The sequence below is a fragment of the Bos indicus genome, chromosome 23, assembly GCF_029378745.1.
Source record: "Bos indicus isolate NIAB-ARS_2022 breed Sahiwal x Tharparkar chromosome 23, NIAB-ARS_B.indTharparkar_mat_pri_1.0, whole genome shotgun sequence".
Taxonomy (NCBI): domain Eukaryota; kingdom Metazoa; phylum Chordata; class Mammalia; order Artiodactyla; family Bovidae; genus Bos; species Bos indicus.
The window spans coordinates 23,803,285-23,822,815 of record NC_091782.1 but is presented as its reverse complement, the minus strand read 5'-3'; the positions used below and the strand labels follow the sequence as shown (position 1 = coordinate 23,822,815).

The following is a 19,531-nucleotide window of genomic DNA, read 5'->3' as shown; positions in this document are numbered from 1 at the left end:
TTAAATCTCCATCTGTTTAAAGGGTTATTTTTGATGTTTTATAGAGATATTAAGGAAATGATTTTTCATGGCTTGATTATAAGTATATAAGCAACTTTGAGATAAAGAATGGAGCACAAAAGTAATGATACTAGACTACTGTTTTTAAAACTCAGATTATACAATACCCTAATAACTTGTTTTTCCTCAATGCCCCAGGAAGTTAAACCATAATTCATTCAGTTATAAGAATACATTTTTTTTATTTTCACACCTAGGCAAATGGTTTCTGTTTAAATATATTTAGATAATATTTTTCACATATGTTACCTATTTAATCCTTAGCATAAACCTCTAAGTATAATTGGTCCTACAAATCCAGTCTTCAAAGAGAAAGTCTTGAGGCTCATCTAGTGAATATTTATCCCAATTATACAGTTAGTAAACAGAAGAGCCAGACCTCAAGATTAGTTCTCTGTATCTCTTTCCATTTTTAATGCACTACTTTCCCCTATGGGTGAGCTATTCCTATGGATGAGTCATTATATGGTATATAAAGAATTACACTGACTATTCTTATAGTATAGCTATGATAATTTTTAATGTAACAGTACTAGAACTGTGTTCTAGAAATATTTTCTACTTATAGAAAATTCCATAAATAGTTTCTATCTCAGGCCATATGACTTTACATGGTGCATACTCATTACTCAGTTATGAGAGTGAAGAAGGTCAGGACTTGGTGGTGTGGACCCTGGCACCACACTACTTAAGAGTCCATTTCTACTCTACCAATCATCACATGTATGATTTGAGGAAATTACACAACCCCTCTGTGCCACAGTTTCCTCAGCTGCAAAATGAGAAGTTTCTATGTCATGGAAATTGTCATGAGGATTCAACTCATTAATCCCTATAAAGTGCTTAGAACACTGCCTAGCATGTAAGTACTCAAAAGAGCATGTGGCTGAAAATGTTGATATGTGCTTTCAATTAAAGAATAAGGAAGGCTTTAACCTAATTTTTGGCTTGTATAGCTGAAAATGAGTTCACATTTGGTTCTTTGAGGTCATAAGAGAAGTCCTCTATTTTCCTTTTGCTGTTTCACAATACTTAATGAATATCTGCTCAATCTTGAATGGCAGAATTAATCAGCATAGTAATCACTCTGAGAAAGCTATAAAAACAAGAGTTCATCTTTCTTTTATCAAAGAATAGCACACCTCTGTCGTTTGAGCTCTGCCTCAACTTCACTCAAGGAACAATATCAACAATGAAGATACTTTGTATTTTCCTGACCTTTATCTTGACCGTATCCTGTGGTCCAGCAGGTAATTTTCCTTAACATGGGAAAAGAGGGAAGGACAACCGTTGTGTTTTGTTTTTTTTTTAACAAGTGCTTTACTCTGGAAAATAAACCAAATTATAGTTAAGAGATCCTATATGAATTCACAATGTGATTCACTAATTATTTTGTGTGGAAGAAGAAATTAGTGGAGCTGAGAGTTGAGAATATAAAAGAAACCAGTTACCAACATGGTACAATTAAATCTGTTCATTGCTGTTTTTGATGAGACTATGACTCCTTATATACTTCATAATACTCTGTCTTTTTAAATTCAGTCTAAGGAACTGATATTATAGTTTTTGTCAAAATTAAGCTTTCTACTTCTATTGTTGTTGTTTACTTTTTTGTAAGCCCATGGACTGTAGCCCATTTGGCTCCTCTGTCCATGGGATTTCCCAGGCAAGAATACTGGAGTGGGTTGCATTTCCTTCTCCAGGGAATCTTCCCAACCCAGTCATAGAATCCACTACTTCTGGATTGCAGGTGGACTCTTTACCACTGAGCCACCTGGGAAGCCCAAGCTTTCTACTACTGGTCCAGTAACTTGTGGTAAGGGAAAGAGGTGTTGGAGTGGACAACTATTTAGAACACAAAATATGTAGACTATTTTATCCACATCATTTTGTCTTTACTCTTGAGAAAATGTGCACAGATTATTTATGAATATTCTATTTACAATAACAAAAAAGCTAATGGCAAAGAAAATATTGTTGGGTAAATAAGTACTTATGTTGTTTGTTGTTCAGTCACTAAGTCATATCCAACTCTTTGCAACCCCATGGACTGAAGCACATCAGCCTTCCTGTCCTTCACTATCTCCTGGAGTTTGCTCAGACTCACATCCATTCATTCAATGATGCCATCCAACCATCTCATTCTCTGTTGCCCTCTTCTGCTCCTGTCCTCAATCTTATAGGCAATAAAATCCATATTTTTTAATATAGTTGCCTGGACATGATTTCAGAATCAAAATTATTTAACTCTATAAACAACTTTATTATTATCTATCTACCTAGTTATCCATCTACCTACAGAAGATGGTTAAACCTTGATTCATGATCAAAGACACTTTTTCCTAGTTTTACAGAGGAAAACAAGAGAAAAAACAAAACAAATTGAAGAAAGAAAAAGACAGTGTTATCTTGTTCGTGGTGCTTGCAAGACGTCATGTGGCCAATGGGAATACAAATATACTGACTGCGATTTGGAACCCTGCTGTGTTGCACGGGAATACGTACCACCAGTTCAACCCATCGCTATCACTAAATCTTATAAAACTGTAACTTACACTTCTACTATACTGTATAATACTGCCAATGCAAGTTATAATTCTAGTACATTACATAATACTACAGATGTAAATTATACTTCTACTACACTACCTAATACTACAGATGTAAATTATACTTCTGCTACACTACATACTACCAATGCAAGTTATAATGACTTGCATCATAGTACGTAATAGTACAGATGTAAATCATAATTTTACTACACTGTCTAGTACTGCAGTGTAAATTATAATTCCACTATATAACACTATATTATAACAATATTATTAATAAAAATGAACTTTCTACCTTCTATAAATCTATTTTCACATGTTTTCTAGACTTCTGGAATATACAACTATATAATGACAGCTAGTGAGTTCAATGTTAGGTTAGTACCAGAGAAATAAAGAAGAGTGGCACCCTCTCCATTAAACCTGCAGAAGTTCTTCTCCACCCACATGGCAAACACCCTCCACACTTAATCCTTCTCTTTACCTCTGGCCTGTGCAATAGCCTAGTTATTTTCACAAGATCTTTTAAGTATCAGCTATCAATCATGGTTTATGCTACCTTTCCACAGTTTCAGCAAAAATGCACTTGGGCCTTGGACATAAAGTCTTACACATTTTAGTCATGTAATAAGATCATATGATAATATAATTGTGAGAAAGAGCAACGAACAAAACTCACAAGGAGTAAAATGTGATGAGAATAAGAGCAAGTTAAAAATATTAGAAGATATACTTTTTCTTCTGATAGTAACAACATTTGGAAAATTACAGAAATGCTTAATGATAAAAATCATTTCTAATTCTGCCATCCTGTGCCACTATTTCTCATAATCAGTAACATAGGGAGCCAATACATGAGTCTTCTCTCCTGGTTCATAAGAGTTTATTTAATTCCTTCACCTTATAATTCTGTATTTAATATGTTTGTCCTCATCTTTGTCTTCAATAAATCTATTGTGTTTCCAGTTTTCCACATTCCACATTAATTTTATCACATTGTAAAGCTGTTAACATACACTGTTTTATGAATTATGAATCTTTCCATCAGTAAATGCTTGATATTCAGAATCTCAAGTCTCCACTGAGTGTATTTTTTACATGTAGCTAAAGCACTCCAGTGTTCTTGCCTGGAGAATCCCAGTGATGGGGGAGCCTGGTGGGCTGCTGTCTATGGGGTTACACAGAGTTGGACATGACTGAAGTGACTTAGCAGCAGCAGCAGAGCATACATCTGGAAGAAAAAGGTCAGAGCAAATGAAAACAGTTTAGTCAATTTGAGATTTAAGAAGAAATGGTAAGTCTCAACTTTCTGTTTGCTATTGTTCAGTCACTCAGTTGTGTCCAACTCTTTGCAATTGCATGGACTGCAGCACTCCAGGCTTCCCTGTCCTTCACTATCTCCCTAAGTTTACTCAAACTCATGTCCATTGAATTAGTGGTGTCATCCAACCATCTCATCCTCTGTTGTCCCCTTCTCCTCCTGCTTTCTACCTTTCCCAGTATCAGGGTCTTTTCTAATGAGTCAGCTCTTCGCATCAGGTGGCCACAGTATTGGAGCTTCAGCATCAGTCTTTCCAAGGAATATTCAGGTTGATTTCCTGTAGGATTAACTGGTTTGATCTCCTTGCTGTCCAAGGGATTCTCAGAAGTCTTCTCAGCACCACAGTTAGAAAGCATCAATTCTTTGGTCCTCAGTCTTCTTTGGGGTCCAACTCACACATTGTTATATAGACACTGGAAAAACCATAGCTTTATCTATTTGGACCTTTGTCAGCAAAGTGGTGTCTTAGCTTTTTAATACGCTGTCTAGGTTTGTCATAGCTTTTCTTCATAGAGCAAGCGTCTTTTAATTTCATGGCTGCAGTCATGGTCCACAGTGATTTTGGAACCCAAGAAAATAAAATCTGCCACTGTTTCCATTTTTTCCCCATCTATTTGCTATGAAGTGATGGGACCAGATGCCCTGATTTTAGTTTTTCAGATGTTGAGTTTTAAGCCAACTTTTTCACTCTCCTTTTTCACCTTCATCAAGAGGCTCTTTAGCTCTTCCACTCTTTCTGCCATTAGGGTGGTTTCATCTGCATAACTGAGGTTACTGATCTCAGCTTTCTTACTTGAAGAAACTGATGAACAACACATTCATTAGGAAATACAGTAAAATTTACAGATTTAAAGGAAACTTTGACATTTTGAGTTTAGATTTTCCTACTGTAAACATGTATGAAATGCAGGAAAGAAAAAATGTACTTCAAATATAGATTTGAGATATTTCAAATATATATTGAAAGCAATGAGAAAATCACTTAAGGGAATCACTTAAAGAAAAATTAAGAAGGAAAAAGTCTGAAATTTCAAGCAATAACATTTAGGTATGTTAAGAAAAAGTTGGAAACTACAAGGGGAGTAAGAAGAAGCTAGTCAGTGAGAACTCTCTCCCAGGCTTCATGCCTTCCCAAATAATAATATCCCAGACAAAGAAGAAAAGAGGCAATCCATTCCTACTCTGTGTGTGTGTGTGTGTGTGTGTGTTAGTCACTCAGTCATGTCCAACTCTGTGACCCCATGGACTGTAGCCCACCAGGCTCCTCTGTCCATGGAATTCTCTAGGCAAGATTATTGGCGATTCCTATTATGCCCTGTGTTAATTTTTGATCCACAGAATTGATGAACATAGTAAAATGGTTTTTGTTTTAAGTCATCAAGTTTCAGAGTAATTTGTTGTACACCAATATTAACCAGTGTATAACTTCCAAACAAAACAAAAGTGTAAAAAAAAAAGAAAAAGAAATAATACATAATGAATCACAGCCAGGAATTCTGAAATGATGAAACTGAGTTCAGTTCAGTCACTCAGTCATGTCTAACTCTTTGCAACCTCAAGAACTGCAGTACACGAGGCTTCCCAGCCCATCACCAACTCCTAGAGCTCCATAAAGTCAGTGATGCCATCCAACCATCTCATCCTCCATTGTCCCCTTTTCCTCCTGCCTTCAATCTTTCCCAGCATCAGGATCCTTTCCAATGAGTCAGCTCTTCCCATCAGGTGGCCAAAGTATTGGAGCTTTAGCTATAGCATCAGTCCTTCCAATGAATATTCAAGATTGATTTCCTTTATGATTGACTGGTTTGATCTCTTTGCAGTCCAAGGGACTCTTAAGAGTCCTTTCCAAGGAAAAACAAGATGGTGGAAGAGTAGGTGGATGTGGAATACATCTCTCTCCACGCATACATCAGGAATACACCTTCAGATACAGACGTGCATGGGGAACACCAGCTGAGAGCGAATCAGAGTACCTGAGCAGCAGAAAAGAAAATATAGACCCACACAAAACTCAGTAGGATGAAGGAATTGGGGGGGAAACGGGAGTGTTAGTAGGACTGGATCTGCCCTCAGTGGGTGGGGGAACTGAAGCAAGGGTCCAATCCCCACATCAGGGCAATTGTTTGAGTCAAAAGAGAAACATTTAAAGCTGAGCGTGAAACAGCTGGTCTGTGGCAGCCTAAATGGAATGAGAATCAGACAGTCCTTGCCGCAGCCATACATACCCTAGATGGCGCAGTGGCTGGGAGCTGGATTTTAGGGATTGTGGAGCAATTCAAGGGCGAGGGCTGCTGCTGACTGTGGACAGATGGATCGAGGGGATGTGAGGAAGGAGATTGTGGTGGGAAATGCTTGTAGAGGAAAGCCAGGCAGCCATGGAAGCAAGGCGATACTGCTGAGTCACGCTAGGTGGTGGAGCCATCACCATAGCCTCTCTCCCTCCACACGCCAGCACTGGCTTCTGAACAATAAAGAGGCTGGCCCATCAAATGCCTGATGCACTGAAGTACAAAGTAGGACCCCACCCAGGGTGCTCCTTTAAGTGCCTGACACGCTGATCAACAGAGTAGGACCCCAGGCAAGGGGGCCTTCTAAGTGCCTGAACAGGGAAAGTTATGGAGAAGACTGGTCAAAGAGGCCTTCTGGTCACCAGCTACAAGAGGCTTGAAAAAAGCCTCTGATAGGGCCATAACTCCTTCCGCAGAGGCAGTCTGTGTCCCTGCATGCTTGGCACTTCCAGGGTCCCTGCAAGCCAAGCAGCTGCACTAGCTTCATGGTCAACTCTCACTGGGTTTCACATTTTTGGATATTTGTTTTACTCTCACTTAATGCCCAGAGAATCCCAGGGATGCAGGAGCCTGGTGGGCTGCCGTCTATGGGGTCGCACAGAGTCAGACATGACTGAAGTGACTTAGCAGCAGCAGCAGTATAGAAGGGGAAGGGGATGACAGAGGATGAGATGAAGTGACTTAGCATCAGCAATGCCATAACAAACCATTTGTGGAATCTTCGCTCCTGAGCAGAGATCAAGCCCTGAGCCTTTAGAGTAGCAGCACTGACTCAAAGACCCTAGACTACCAGAGAACCAACCCTCAGTTCAGTTCAGTTCAGTCGCTTAGTTGTGTCTGACTCTTTGCGACCCCATGAATCACAGCATGCCAGGCTTCCCTGTCCATCACCAACTCCTGGAGTTCACTACAAAACTATATATTTCATGGTTCAGTCAGTTCAGTCACTCAGTCGTGTCTGACTCTTTGCAACCCCATGAATCGCAGCACGCCAGGCCTTCCTTGTCCATCACCAACTCCTGGAGTTCACTCAAACTCATGTCCATGGAGTCGGTGATGCCCTCTAACCATCTCATCCTCTGTCGTCCCCTTCTCCTCCTGCCCCTAATCCCTCCCAGCATCAGGGTCTTTTCCAGTGAGTCAACTATTCACATGAGGTGGCCAAAGTATTGGAGTTTCAGCTTTAGCAACCAACCCTAGGAGGTATCAAATAGTGAGAACTCACACAAAGGAAACCACTGTAATACCAGACCAGGCATCACCCAACTACCAATAGCACCCTGTGCACAGGTTTAAACAACAAACAAACCACAAATACAAACCCAGTCATCAGCAGACAGGATGACCAACTCACTCAGCCTTGCGCATCAGAGGAAAAACAAACAACAAACAAACAAAAACTCAGCACAAATCTCACCCTATAAAAAGCTTACATAAACCACTGGGCAAACCTTAGAGGGCAGAAATCAAAAGGAAGAAAGAATTCAACCTTGAAGCCTGGAAAAAGGAGACCCCAAACACAGTAAGTTTAAAAAAAAATAATGAAAAGGCAGAGAAATATGACACAAATGAAGGAAAAAACGAGAAACACAGAAGTCCAAATAAATGAAGAGGAAATAGGCAAACTACTGAAAAATAATTCAGAATAATGATAGTAAAGATGATTAAAAAAAAAAAAAAAAAAAACCGAAAGCATAATGGAAAAAATGCAAGAATCAATTAACAAAGACCTAGAAAGATTAAAGAATAAACATGCAGAGACAAACAATACAATTACTGAAATTAAAAATACTCTAGAGGGAATCAACAGCAGAATATCTGAATCAGAAGAACAAATTAGTGAGCTGGAAGATAAAATGGTGGAAATAACTTCTGAAGAGCAGAATAAAGTAAAAAGAATGACAAGAACTGAGGATAATCTCAGAGACTTCTGGGACAATTTCAAATGCACCGACATTCAAATAATAGGTGTTCCAGGAAAAGAGAAAGAGAAAGAGTATGAGAAAATTTTTGAAGAGATTATAGTTGAAAATTTCCCCAACATGGAAAAGGAAATAGTCAATCAAGTCCAAAAGGCACAAAGAGTCCCATACAGGATAAACCCAAGGAGAAACACACCAATACACATACTAATCAAACTAACTAACAAAGACTAAACACAAAGAAAGAATATTAAAAGCAGCAAGGGAGAAGCAACAAGTAACATACAAGAGAAACCCCATACGCTTAACAGCTGATCTTTCAGCAGGAACTCTGCAGGCCAAAAGGGAATGACAGGATATATTTAAAGTACAGAAAGGGGAAAATCTACAACCAATATTACTGTATCCAGTAAGGATCTCATTGAAAATCGATGGAGAAATCCAAAGCTTCTCAGACAAGCAAAAGTTAAGAGAATTCAGTACCACCAAACCAGTTTTACCACAAATGATAAATGGACTTATATAGTCAAGAAATACAAGAGAAGCAAAATGATCTACAAATTAACCCTAAACAATTAAGAAAATGGCGGTAGGAACATGTATATCAATAATTACTTTAAATGTAAATGGATTAAATGCTCCAACCAAAAGACACAGACAGGCTGAATGGATATAAAAACAAGACCCATATATATTCTGTCTACAAGAAAACCAGTTTAGACCTCAAGACTCATACAGACTGAAAGTGAGAGGATGAAAAAATATATTCCATGCAAATAGGAAGCAAAAGAAAGCTGGAGTAGCAATTCTCATATCAGACAAAATAGATCTTAAAAAAGATTACAAAAGATAAGGAAGGACACTACAGAATGATCAAGGAATCAACCCAAGAGGAAGACATAACATTGTAAATATCTATGCACCCAACATAGAAGCACCTCAATACATAAGACAAACACTAACAGACATAAAGGAGAAATTGACAGTAACACAATAATAGTAGGAGATTTTAACACCCAACTCACACCAGTGGAAAGATCATCAAAACAGAAAGTTAATAAGGAAACACACTTTAAATGATACATTAGATGAGATGGATCTCATTTATCTCTTCATGACATTCCATTCAAATGAAGAAGAATACACCTTCTTCTCAAGTGCACATGGAACATTCTCCAGGATAGACCACATCTTGGGTCACAAATCAAACCTCAGTAAATTTAAGAAAATTGAAATCATATCAAGCAGCTTCTCTGACCTCAAGGCTATAAGACTAGATATCATTTACAAGAAGAAAAAAAAATGTAAGAAACACAAACACATGGAGGTTAAACACCACATTTCCAAATAACCAACAAGTTGCTGAAGAAATCAAAAGGGAAATCAAAATATTTCTAGGAACAAAAGACAATGAAAATATGACAACTCAAAACCGATAGGATTCAGCAAAAGCAGTCCTAAGATGGAGGTGTATAGGAATACAATCTTACCTCAAGAAACAAGAAAAAGATTGAATAGACAACCTAACTTTACACCTACAACAATTGGACAAAGAAGAACAGAAAAAAAAAAACACCCAAAATTAGTAGAAGGAAAGAAATCATAATAATCCAAGTAGAAATAAATGAAAATTAACTGAAAGAAACAATAGTGAAGATTAATAAAACTAAAAGCTGATTCTTTGAGAAGATAAAATTGACAAACCTTTTGCCAGATTCATCAAGAAAAAAAGAGAGAAGGATCAAATCAACAAAATTAGAAATGAAAAAGGAGAGCTTACAACAGACAATCCAAGAATTCAAAGGATTATAAGAGACTATTATGAACAACGATATGGCAATAAAATGGATAACCTGGAAGAAACAGGCAGATTCTTAGAAAAGTTCAACCTTCCAATACTGAACCAGGAAGAAATAGAAATTATGAACAACCCAATTACAAGCACTGAAATTGAAGCTTTGATCAAAAATCTCCCAAAAAACAAAAGCCCAGGACCAGATGGCTTCACAGGAGAATTCTATCAAACATTTAGAGAAGATCTAATGCCTATCCTTCTAAAACTTTTTCCAAAAATTGCAGAGGAAGGAACACTTCCAAACTCATTCTTCAAGGCCACCATCATTCTGATACCAAAACCAGACAATGACAACACAAAAAAACAAAACTACAGGCCAATGCCACTGATAAACATAGATGTAAAAATCCTCAAAAAAATTTTAGCAAACAGAATTCAGCAACACATCAAAAAGCTCATATACCATGATCAAGTTGGGTTTATTCCAGGAATGCAAGGATACTTCAGTATATGCAAATCAATCAATGTGATACCCCATAATAACAAATTGAAAGATAAAGCCATATGATAATCTCAATGGATGCAGAAAAAGTCTTTGACAAAATTCAACATGCATTTATGATTAAAACTCTTCAAAAAATGGACATAGAAGGAGCCTACCTTAACATAGTAAAGGCCATATATGATAACCTTACAGCAAACATTATTCTCAATGGTGAAAAACTGAAAGCATTCCCTCTAAGATCAGGAACAAGACAAGGGTGTCCACTTTCACCACTTTTATTCAACATAGTTCTGGAAGTCCTAGATACAGCAATTAGAGAAGAAAAAGAAATAAAAGGAATCCAGATTGGAAAAGAAGAAGTAAAGCTCTCACTGTCTGCAGATGACATGATACTGTACATAGAAAACCCTAAAGATAATATCAGAAAATTACTAGAGCTAATCAATGAATTTAGCAAAGTTGCAGGATACAAAATCAATACACAGAAATCACTTTCATTTCTATATACTAGCAATGAAAAATCAGAAAGATAAATTAGAGAATCAATCCCATTCACCATTGCAACAAAAAGAAATAAAATCTAGGAATAAACTTACCTAAGGAGACAAAAGAACTGTACACAGAAAATTATAAGGCACTGATGAAAGAAATCAAAGATGACATAAACAGATGGAGAGATATTCCATATTCCTGGGTAGGAAGAACCAATATTGTGAAAATGACTATGCTGCCAAACACAATCTACAGATTCAATGCAATCCCTTTCAAATTACCAATGGCATTTTTCACAGAACTAGAACAAAAAATTTCACAACTCATGTGGAAACACAAAAGACCCCAAATAGCCAAAACAGTCTTGAGAAAAGAATGGAGCTGGAAGAATCAATCTTCCTGGCTTCAGATTATACTACAAAGCTACAGTCATCAAGACAGTATGGTACTGGCACAAAAAACAAAAATATAGTCCAATGGAACAAGATAGAAAGCCCAGAAATTAACCCATGCACCTACAGGTACCTTATTTTTGACAAAGGAGGCAAAAATATACAATGGGGTTAAAGACAGCCTCTTCAATAAATGGTGCTGGGGAAACTGGACAGCTACATGTAAAAGAATGAAATTAGAACATTTCCTAACACCATGCTGCTAAGTTGCTGCTAAGTGGCTTCAGTTATGTCCAACTCTGTGTGACCGCATAGATGGCAACCCACCAGGCTCCCCCATCCCTGAGATTCTCCAGGCAAGAACACTGGAGTGGGTTGCTATTTCCTTCTCCAATGCATGAAAGTGAAAAGTGAAAGTGAAGTCGCTCAGTCATGTCCGATTCTTCGCAACCTCGTGGACTGAAGCTTACCAGGCTCCTATGCCCATGGAATTTTCCAGGCAAGAGTACTGGAGTGGGTTGCCATTGCCTACTCCATCCTAACACCATACACAAAGATAAACTCAAAATGGATTAAAGACCTAAATGTAAGACCAGAATCTATAAAACTCTTAGAGGAAAACATAGGCAGAACACTCAGTGACATAAATTAAAGCAAGATCTTCTATGACCCAGCACCTAGAGTAATAGAAATAAAAGCAAAAGTAAACAAGTGGGACCTGATTAAACTTAAAAGCTTTTGCATGGCAAAGGAAACTATAAGCAAGGTAAAAAGACAACCCTCAGAATGGGAGAAAATAATAGCAAATGAAACAACTGACAAAGGATTAATTTCAAAAATATACAAGCAGCTCATACAACTCAATACCAGAAAACAAACAACCCAATCAAAAGTGGGAAAAAGACTTGAACAGACATTTCTCCAAAGAAGACATACAGATGGCTAACAAACACATGCACATGAAAAGCTGTTCAACATCGCTCATTATTAGAGAAATGCAAATCGAAACTACAGTGAGATATCACTTCACACGGGTCAGAATAACCATCATCAAAAAGTCTACAGACAATAAATGCTGGAGAGGGTGTGGAGAAAAGGGAATGCTCTTGCATTGTTGGTGGGAATGTAAATTGATACAGCCACTACGGAAGACGGTATGGAGATTCTGTAAAAAACTAGGAATAAAACCACCATACAACCCATCAATCCCACTCCTAGGCATATACCCTGAGGAAACCAGGGTTGAAAAAGACACATGTATCCCATTGTTCATTGCAGCACTATTTGCAATAGCTAGAACATGGAAGCAACTTAGACGCCCATCAGCAGATGGATGGATAAAGAAGTTGCAGTACATATACACAATGAAATATTACTCAGCCATAAAGAGGAATACATTTGAGTCAGTTCTGATGAGGTGGATGAACCTAGAACCTATTGTACAGAGTGAAGTGAGTCAGAAAGAGAAAGTTAAATGTCGTATTCTAATGCACATATATGGAATCTAGAAAAATGGTTCTGAAGAATTTATTTACAGGGCAGCATTGGAGAAAAAGACATAGAGAATAGACTTATGGACATGGGGAGAGGGGAGGAGAGGGTGAGATGTATGGAAAGAGTAACATGGAAACTTACATTACCATATGTAAAATAGATAGCCAAGTGGGAATTTGCTGTATTTACTCAGGAAACTCAAACAGGGGCTCTGTATCAACCTAGAGGGGTGAGATGGGAAGGGAGATGGAAAGGAGATTCAAAGGGAGAGGATATATGTATACCTATGGGCAATTCATGTTGAAGTTTGACAGAAAACAACAAACTTCTGTAAAGCAATTATCCTTCAATAAAATAATAAATTAAAATTTTTAAAAGAAGTCTTCTCCAACACCACAGTTCAAAAGCATCAACTCTTTGGCGCTCAGCTTTCCTTATGGTCCAACTCTCACATCCATGCATGACTACTGGAAAAAGCGTAGCTTTGACTACACAGACCTTTGCTGGCAAAGTAATGCCTCTGTTTTTTAATATGCTATCTAAGTTGATCATAACTTTTCTTCCAAGGAGCAAGCATCTTTTAATTTCATTTCTGGAGTCACCATCTGCAATGATTTTTGAGCCAAAAAAATAAAATAAAATTGGTCACTGTTTTCACTGTTTCTCCATCTATTTGCCATGAAGTGATAGGACCAGATGCCACGATCTTAGTTACTGAATATTGAGTTTTAAGCCAGCTTTTTTACTCTCCTCTCTCATTTTCAATAAGCTCTTTAGTTCCTCTTCACTTTCTGCCATAAGGCTGGTATCATTTGTGTATCTGAGGTTATTGATATTTCTCCTAGAAATCTTGATTACAGCTTGTGTTTCATCCAGCCTGGCATTTCTCATGATGTTCTCTGCATATAAGTTAAATAAGCAGTGTGACAGTATACAGCCTTGACACACTCCCTTCCCAATTTGGGACCAGCCTGTTGTTCCGTGTCCAGTTCTAACTGTTGCTTCTTGACCTGCATGCAGATTTCTCAGGAGATAGGTCAGGTGGTCTGGTATTCCCATTACTTGAAGAATTTTCCACAGTTTGTTGTGATCCACACAGGATCAGCATAGTTTAGCATAGTTAATAAAGTGGAAGTAGATGTTTTTCTGGAACTCTATTGCCTTTTCTATGATCCAACGGAGGGTGGCAATTTGATCTCTGCTTCCTCTGCCTTTTCTAAATCCAGCTTAAACATCTGGAAGTTCATGGTTCACATACTGTTGAAGCCTGGCTTGGAGAACTTTGAGAATTACTTTGACAGTGTGTGAGATGAGTGCAATCTTGCAGTAGTGTGAACATCCATTGGCATTGCCCTTTTTTAGGATTAGAATGAAAGCTGACACTTTCTAGTCCTGTGACCACTGCTGAGCTTTCCAGATTTGCTGGCATATTGAGTGCAGCACTTCTAGCATCTTTTAGGATTTGAAATAGCTCAACTGGAATTCCATCACTTCCACTAGCTTTGCTTGTAGTGCTGCTTCCTAAAGCCCATTTGACTTGGCATTCCATGATGTCTGGCTCGAGGTGAGTGATCACACCATCGTGGTTATCTAGGTCATGAAGAACTTGCTTGAATAGTTCTTCTGTGTATTCTTGCCACCTCTTGTTAATCTCTTCTGCTTCTGTTAGGTCCACACCATTTCTGTACTTTATTGTGCCCATCTTTGCTTAAAATGTTCCCTTGGTATATCTAATTTTCTTGAAAGATCTCTGGTCTTTCCCATTCTGTTGTTCTAATGGGAAAACAATAAAATGGGAAATTACTAAATAACTGCAAAAATTTCCCCTTTGATAAAAGTAACAAAACACTGGCATAAAATGATCAACATAAACTTTTTTAAGACCTCTGAAAATTAACCACAGACTTGAAAAAATCCAAAGAGCATATATTCAAGAAAAAGTGCTAAATCTCTAAATATCTTTGTGGCATTTTAACTGGCCTATTACCTTCCAACTCATCCCAGCCCATTCCAGGAGCCTTGCAAACCAGCCATCTCCCAACCGTAATAGTAAAGAACATACAAAGAGTATCTTAGTTCAGTTCAGTCGCTCAATCGTGTCCAACTCTTTGCAACCCCATGAATAGCAGCACGCCAGGCCTCCCTGTCCATCACCAACTCCCAGAGTTCACTCAAACTCATGTCCATCGAGTCGGTGATGCCATCCAGCCATCTCATCCTCTGTCGTCCCCTTCTCCTCCTGCCCCCAATCCCTCCCAGCATCAGAGTCTTTTCTAATGAGTCAACTCTTCACATGAGGTGGCCAAATCACTGGAGTTTCAGCTTCAGCATCAGTCCTTCCAATGAACACCCAGGACTGATCTCCTTTAGGATGGACTGATTGGATCTCCTTGCAGTCCAAGGGACTCTCAAGAGTCTTCTCCAACACCACAGTTCAAAAGCTTCAATTCTTCAGTGCTCAGCTTTCTTTATAGTCCAACTCTCACATCCATGCCTGACAACTGGAAAAACCATAGCCTTGACTAGACGGACCTTTATTGGCAAAGTAATGTCTCTGCTTTTCAATCTGCTGTCTAGGTTGGTCATAAGTTTCCTTCCAAGGAGTAAGCGTCTTTTAATTTCATGGCTGCAATCACCATCTGCAGTGATTTTGGAGCCCCAAAAAATAAAGTCTGACACTGTTTCCACTGTTTCCCCATCTATTTCCCATGAACTGATGGGACTGGATGCCATGATCTTCGTTTTCTGAATGTTGAGCTTTAAGCCAACTTTTTCACTCTCCTCTTTCACTTTCATCAAGAGGCTTTTTAGTTCCTCTTCACTTTCTGCCATAAGGGTGGTGTCATCTGCATATCTGAGGTTATTGATATTTCTCCCAGCAATCTTGATTCCAGCTTGTGCTTCTTCCAGCCCACCGTTTCTCATGATGTACTCTGCATATAAGTTAAATAAGCAGGGTGACAATATACAACCCTGACACACTCCTTTTGCTATTTGGAACCAGTCTGTTGTTCTATTTCCACTTCTAACCGTTGCTTCCTGATCTGCATATAGGTTTCTCAAGAGGCAGGTCAGGTGGTCTGGTATTCCCATCTTTTTCAGAATTTTCCACAGTTTATTGTGATCCACACAGTCAAAGGCTTTGGCATAGTCAATAATGCAGAAATAGATGTTTTTCTGGAACTCTCTTGCTTTTTCCATGATGCAGCAGATGTTGGCAATTTGACCTCTGGTTCCTCTGCCTTTCTAAAACCAGTCTGAACATCTGGAAGTTCACATTTCATGTATTGCTGAAGCCTGGCTTGGAGAATTTTGAGCATTACTTTACTAGCGTGTGAGATGAGTGCAGTTGTGCGGTAGTTTGAGCATTCTTTGGCATTACCTTTCTTTGGGATTGGAATGAAAACTGACCTTTTCCAGTCCTGTGGCCACTGCTGAGTTTTCCAAATTTGCTGGCATATTGAGTGCAGCACTTTCACAGCATCATCTTTCAGGATTTGGAATAGCTCAACTGGAATTTCATCACCTCCACTAGCTTTGTTCGTAGTGATGCTTTCTAAGGCCCACTTGACTTAACATTCCAGGATATCTGGCTCTAGGTGAGTGATCACACCATCGTGATTCTCTGGGTCATGAAGATCTTTTTTGTACAGTTCTTCTGTGTATTCTTGCCACTTCTTCTTAATATCTTCTGCTTCTGTTAGGTCCATACAATTTCTGTCCTTTATCGAGCCCATCTTTGCATGAAATGTTCCCTTGGTGTCTCTAATTTTCTTGAAGATATCTCTAGTCTTTCCCATTCTGTTGTTTTCCTCTATTTCTTTGCATTGATGGCTGAGGAAGGCTTTTTTTATCTCTCCTTGCTATCCTTTGGAACTCAGCATCCATATGCTTATATCTTTCCTTTTCTCCTTTGCTTTTTGCTTCTCTTCTTTTCACAGCTATTTGTAAGGCCTCCCCAGACAGCCATTTGGCTTTTTTGCATTTCTTTTCCATGGGGATGGTCTTGATCCCTATCTCCTGTACAATGTCACGAACCTCCGTCCATAGTTCATCAGGCACTCTATCTATCAGATCTAGTCCCTTAAATCTATTTCTCACTTCCACTGTATAATCATAAGGGACTTGATTTAGGTCATACCTGAATGGTCTAGTGGTTTTCCCTACTTTCTTCAATTTAAGTCTGAATTTGGCAATAAGGAGTTCATGATCTGAGCCACAGTCAGCTCCTGGTCTTGTTTTTGTTGACGGTATAGAGCTTCTCCATCTTTGGCTGCAAAGAATATAATCAATCTGATTTTGGTGTTGACCATCTGGTGATGTCCATGTGTAGAGTCTTCTCTTGTGTTGTTGGAAGAGGGTGTTTGCTATGAGTAGTGCGTTCCTTTGCCAAAACTCTATTAGCCTTTGACCTACTTCATTCCATATTCCAAGGCCAAATTTGCCTGTTACTCCAGGTGTTTCTTGACTTCCTACTTTTGCATTCCAGTCCCCTATAATGAAAAGGACATATTTTTTGGGTGTTAGTTCTAAAAGGTCTTGTAGGTCTTCATAGAACCGTTCAGTTTCAGCTTCTTCAGTGTTACTGGTTGGGGCATAGGCTTGGATCACCGTGATATTGAATGGTTTGCCTTGGAAACGAACAGAGATCATTCTGTTGTTTTTGAGACTGCATCCAAGTACTGCATTTCGGACTCTTTTGTTGACTTTGATGGCTACCCCATTTCTTCTAAGGCATTCATACCCACTGTAGTAGATACAATGGTCATCTGAGTTAAATTCACCCATTCCAGTCCATTTTAGTTCACTGATTCCTAGAATGTCAACGTTCATTCTTTGCCATCTCCTGTTTTACCTCTTACAATTTGCCTTGATTCATGGACCTAACATTCCAGGTTCCTATGTAATAGTGTTCTTTACAGCATCAGACCTTGCTTCTATCACCAGTCACATCCACAATTTGGTATTGTTTTTGCTTTGGCTCCATCCCTTCATTCTTTCTGGAGTTATTTCTCCACTAATCTCCAGTAGCATATTGGGCACCTACTGACTTGGGGAGTTCCTCTTTCAGTATCCTATCATTTTGCCTTTTCATACTGTTCATGGGTTTCTTAAGGCAAGAATACTGAAGTGGTTTGCCATTCCCGTCTCCAGCGGACCACATTCTGTCAGACCTCTCCACCATGACATGTCCATCTTAGGTGGCCCCACACAGCATGGCTTAGTTTCATTGAGTTACACAAGGCTGTGGTCCATGTGATCAGATTGGCTAGTTTTCTGTGATTATGGTTTCAGTGTGTCTGCCCTCTGATGCCCTCTTGCAATACCTATCATCTTATTTGGGCTTCTCTTACCTTGGATGTGGGATATCTCTTCACAGCTGCTCCAGCAAAGTGCAGCAGCTGCTCCTTACCCTGGACGAGGTCTCCCCTCCTGACCTTGGACATGGAGTAGCTCCTCTTGGCCGTCGCCCCTGACCTGGGACGTGGGGTAGCTCCTCTCGGTTGCCACCCCTGACAGACAAAAAGAAACACAAAGCACGATTATAAAATGGACTAGGAGTTGGATAGACATTTCTCCAAAGACAATATAAAAATGCTCAAAAAGCACGTGGAAATATGTTTAACCTCAATAGCCATCTTGGGCATGCAAATCAATACCATGATGAGTTATCACTTCCCACCCACTAAATGGGATATAACCAAACAACATTAACAAATATTGGAGAGGATATGAAGATATTATAACTTCCACACAGTACTGATGAGTAAATTTGTGCAAACACTTTGAAAAACAGTTGAACATTTCCTAAAATGGTTAAACATGGAGTAATCATTTGATTCTGCAATCCTATTCTCAGATATATATGCAAGAAAAAGTAAAACCATATGACAACACAGCTACTTTAAATACAGAAAAATTAATGTTGTGACTAAAGTTGGTGGGGAAAAGATAAAGTATTTAAATGCTTAAAGATTCCTATAGATTATTTACAAAAAAAAAAATATAACTTTCAAATATTTGAGGAGAAGGCCATCACAGAAGAAGGTGTAAGTTGTCTAAATTCTTTTTTTTTTTTTAACTGGAGACAAAAGATACACTCTGTGGTTGCAAAGCAAGGAGAAATTCTTATGTTTATAGTAACCAGAACACACAAAACTTAGAAAATTGAGGTAGGAAATTATATTCATTGCAAGTTATTTTTCAATATTTCTTATTTTACTGTGCCAAAAACTTTAAAATAAGTGGAAACTAATTGAGCCTTTCTAGAAAGAAACAGCACTTCATAAATATTCAAGTCACACCTGAAAAAAAAAAGGTAATAAAAATTAGTGACAAAAGTGAGATGTAATATCTAGACTTTGGTAAATGAGTAATTTGGGGAAGCTAATGAGATGGCTGGATATAAGGTAGAATTTTGGATATATGAACATATTGATGAATTTTCATACCAGGTTAGTAATTGGAATATATTTTGAAAAATAATCAGAAGTTTAACTGACAGTAGTGCTCATTTGTTTTACATCTAAAGTGGTAAATATTTATCTCAAGCCCACTCCATGCGTGATCCTTTGTGTTGGTATTTAATTGATCGCCATCGGTTACAAGAATGTCATGTTACAACTATCTTTACATACAGATTCTTCCCTAAAGACTGATTAATATCAAATGTTTTCAATTCTGCCCACAACTCTAGTCAGTGGAGCAGA

General features: G+C 38.4%; 1 protein-coding gene, 1 long non-coding RNA gene and 1 pseudogene across 2 annotated transcripts in view; 1 reads left to right on the top strand and 2 right to left on the bottom strand.

Moving 5' to 3' along the window:
* LOC139178964 (uncharacterized) overlaps positions 1-2,468 on the bottom strand; it is a 42,617-nt gene extending 40,149 nt beyond the window's left edge. Inside the window, exon 1 of the long non-coding RNA XR_011563403.1 lies at positions 1,279-2,468. This is a non-coding gene — a long non-coding RNA (uncharacterized lncRNA). The remainder of the gene's footprint in view (positions 1-1,278) is intronic.
* DEFB113 (defensin beta 113) lies at positions 1,253-2,792 on the top strand. The gene is made up of 2 exons (XM_070778093.1): positions 1,253-1,310; positions 2,407-2,792. The coding sequence occupies exons 1-2, from the start codon at positions 1,253-1,255 to the stop codon at positions 2,790-2,792; spliced, it is 444 nt and encodes a 147-aa protein (XP_070634194.1).
* An 11,145-nt stretch (positions 2,793-13,937) lies between these two features.
* Positions 13,938-19,531, bottom strand: part of LOC139178961 (craniofacial development protein 2 pseudogene) — a 33,218-nt pseudogene continuing 27,624 nt past the window's right edge.

What these genes read in the sequence shown, in the direction of transcription:
- DEFB113 (XM_070778093.1), top strand. Translation starts at nt 1,253, where the DNA reads ATGAAGATACTTTGTATTTTCCTGACCTTTATCTTGACCGTATCCTGT. An exon ending in CGTATCCTGTGGTCCAGCAG is followed by an intron (nt 1,311 to 2,406) that starts GTAATTTTCCTT and finishes ACTTTTTCCTAG; the next exon opens with TTTTACAGAGGAAAACAAGA.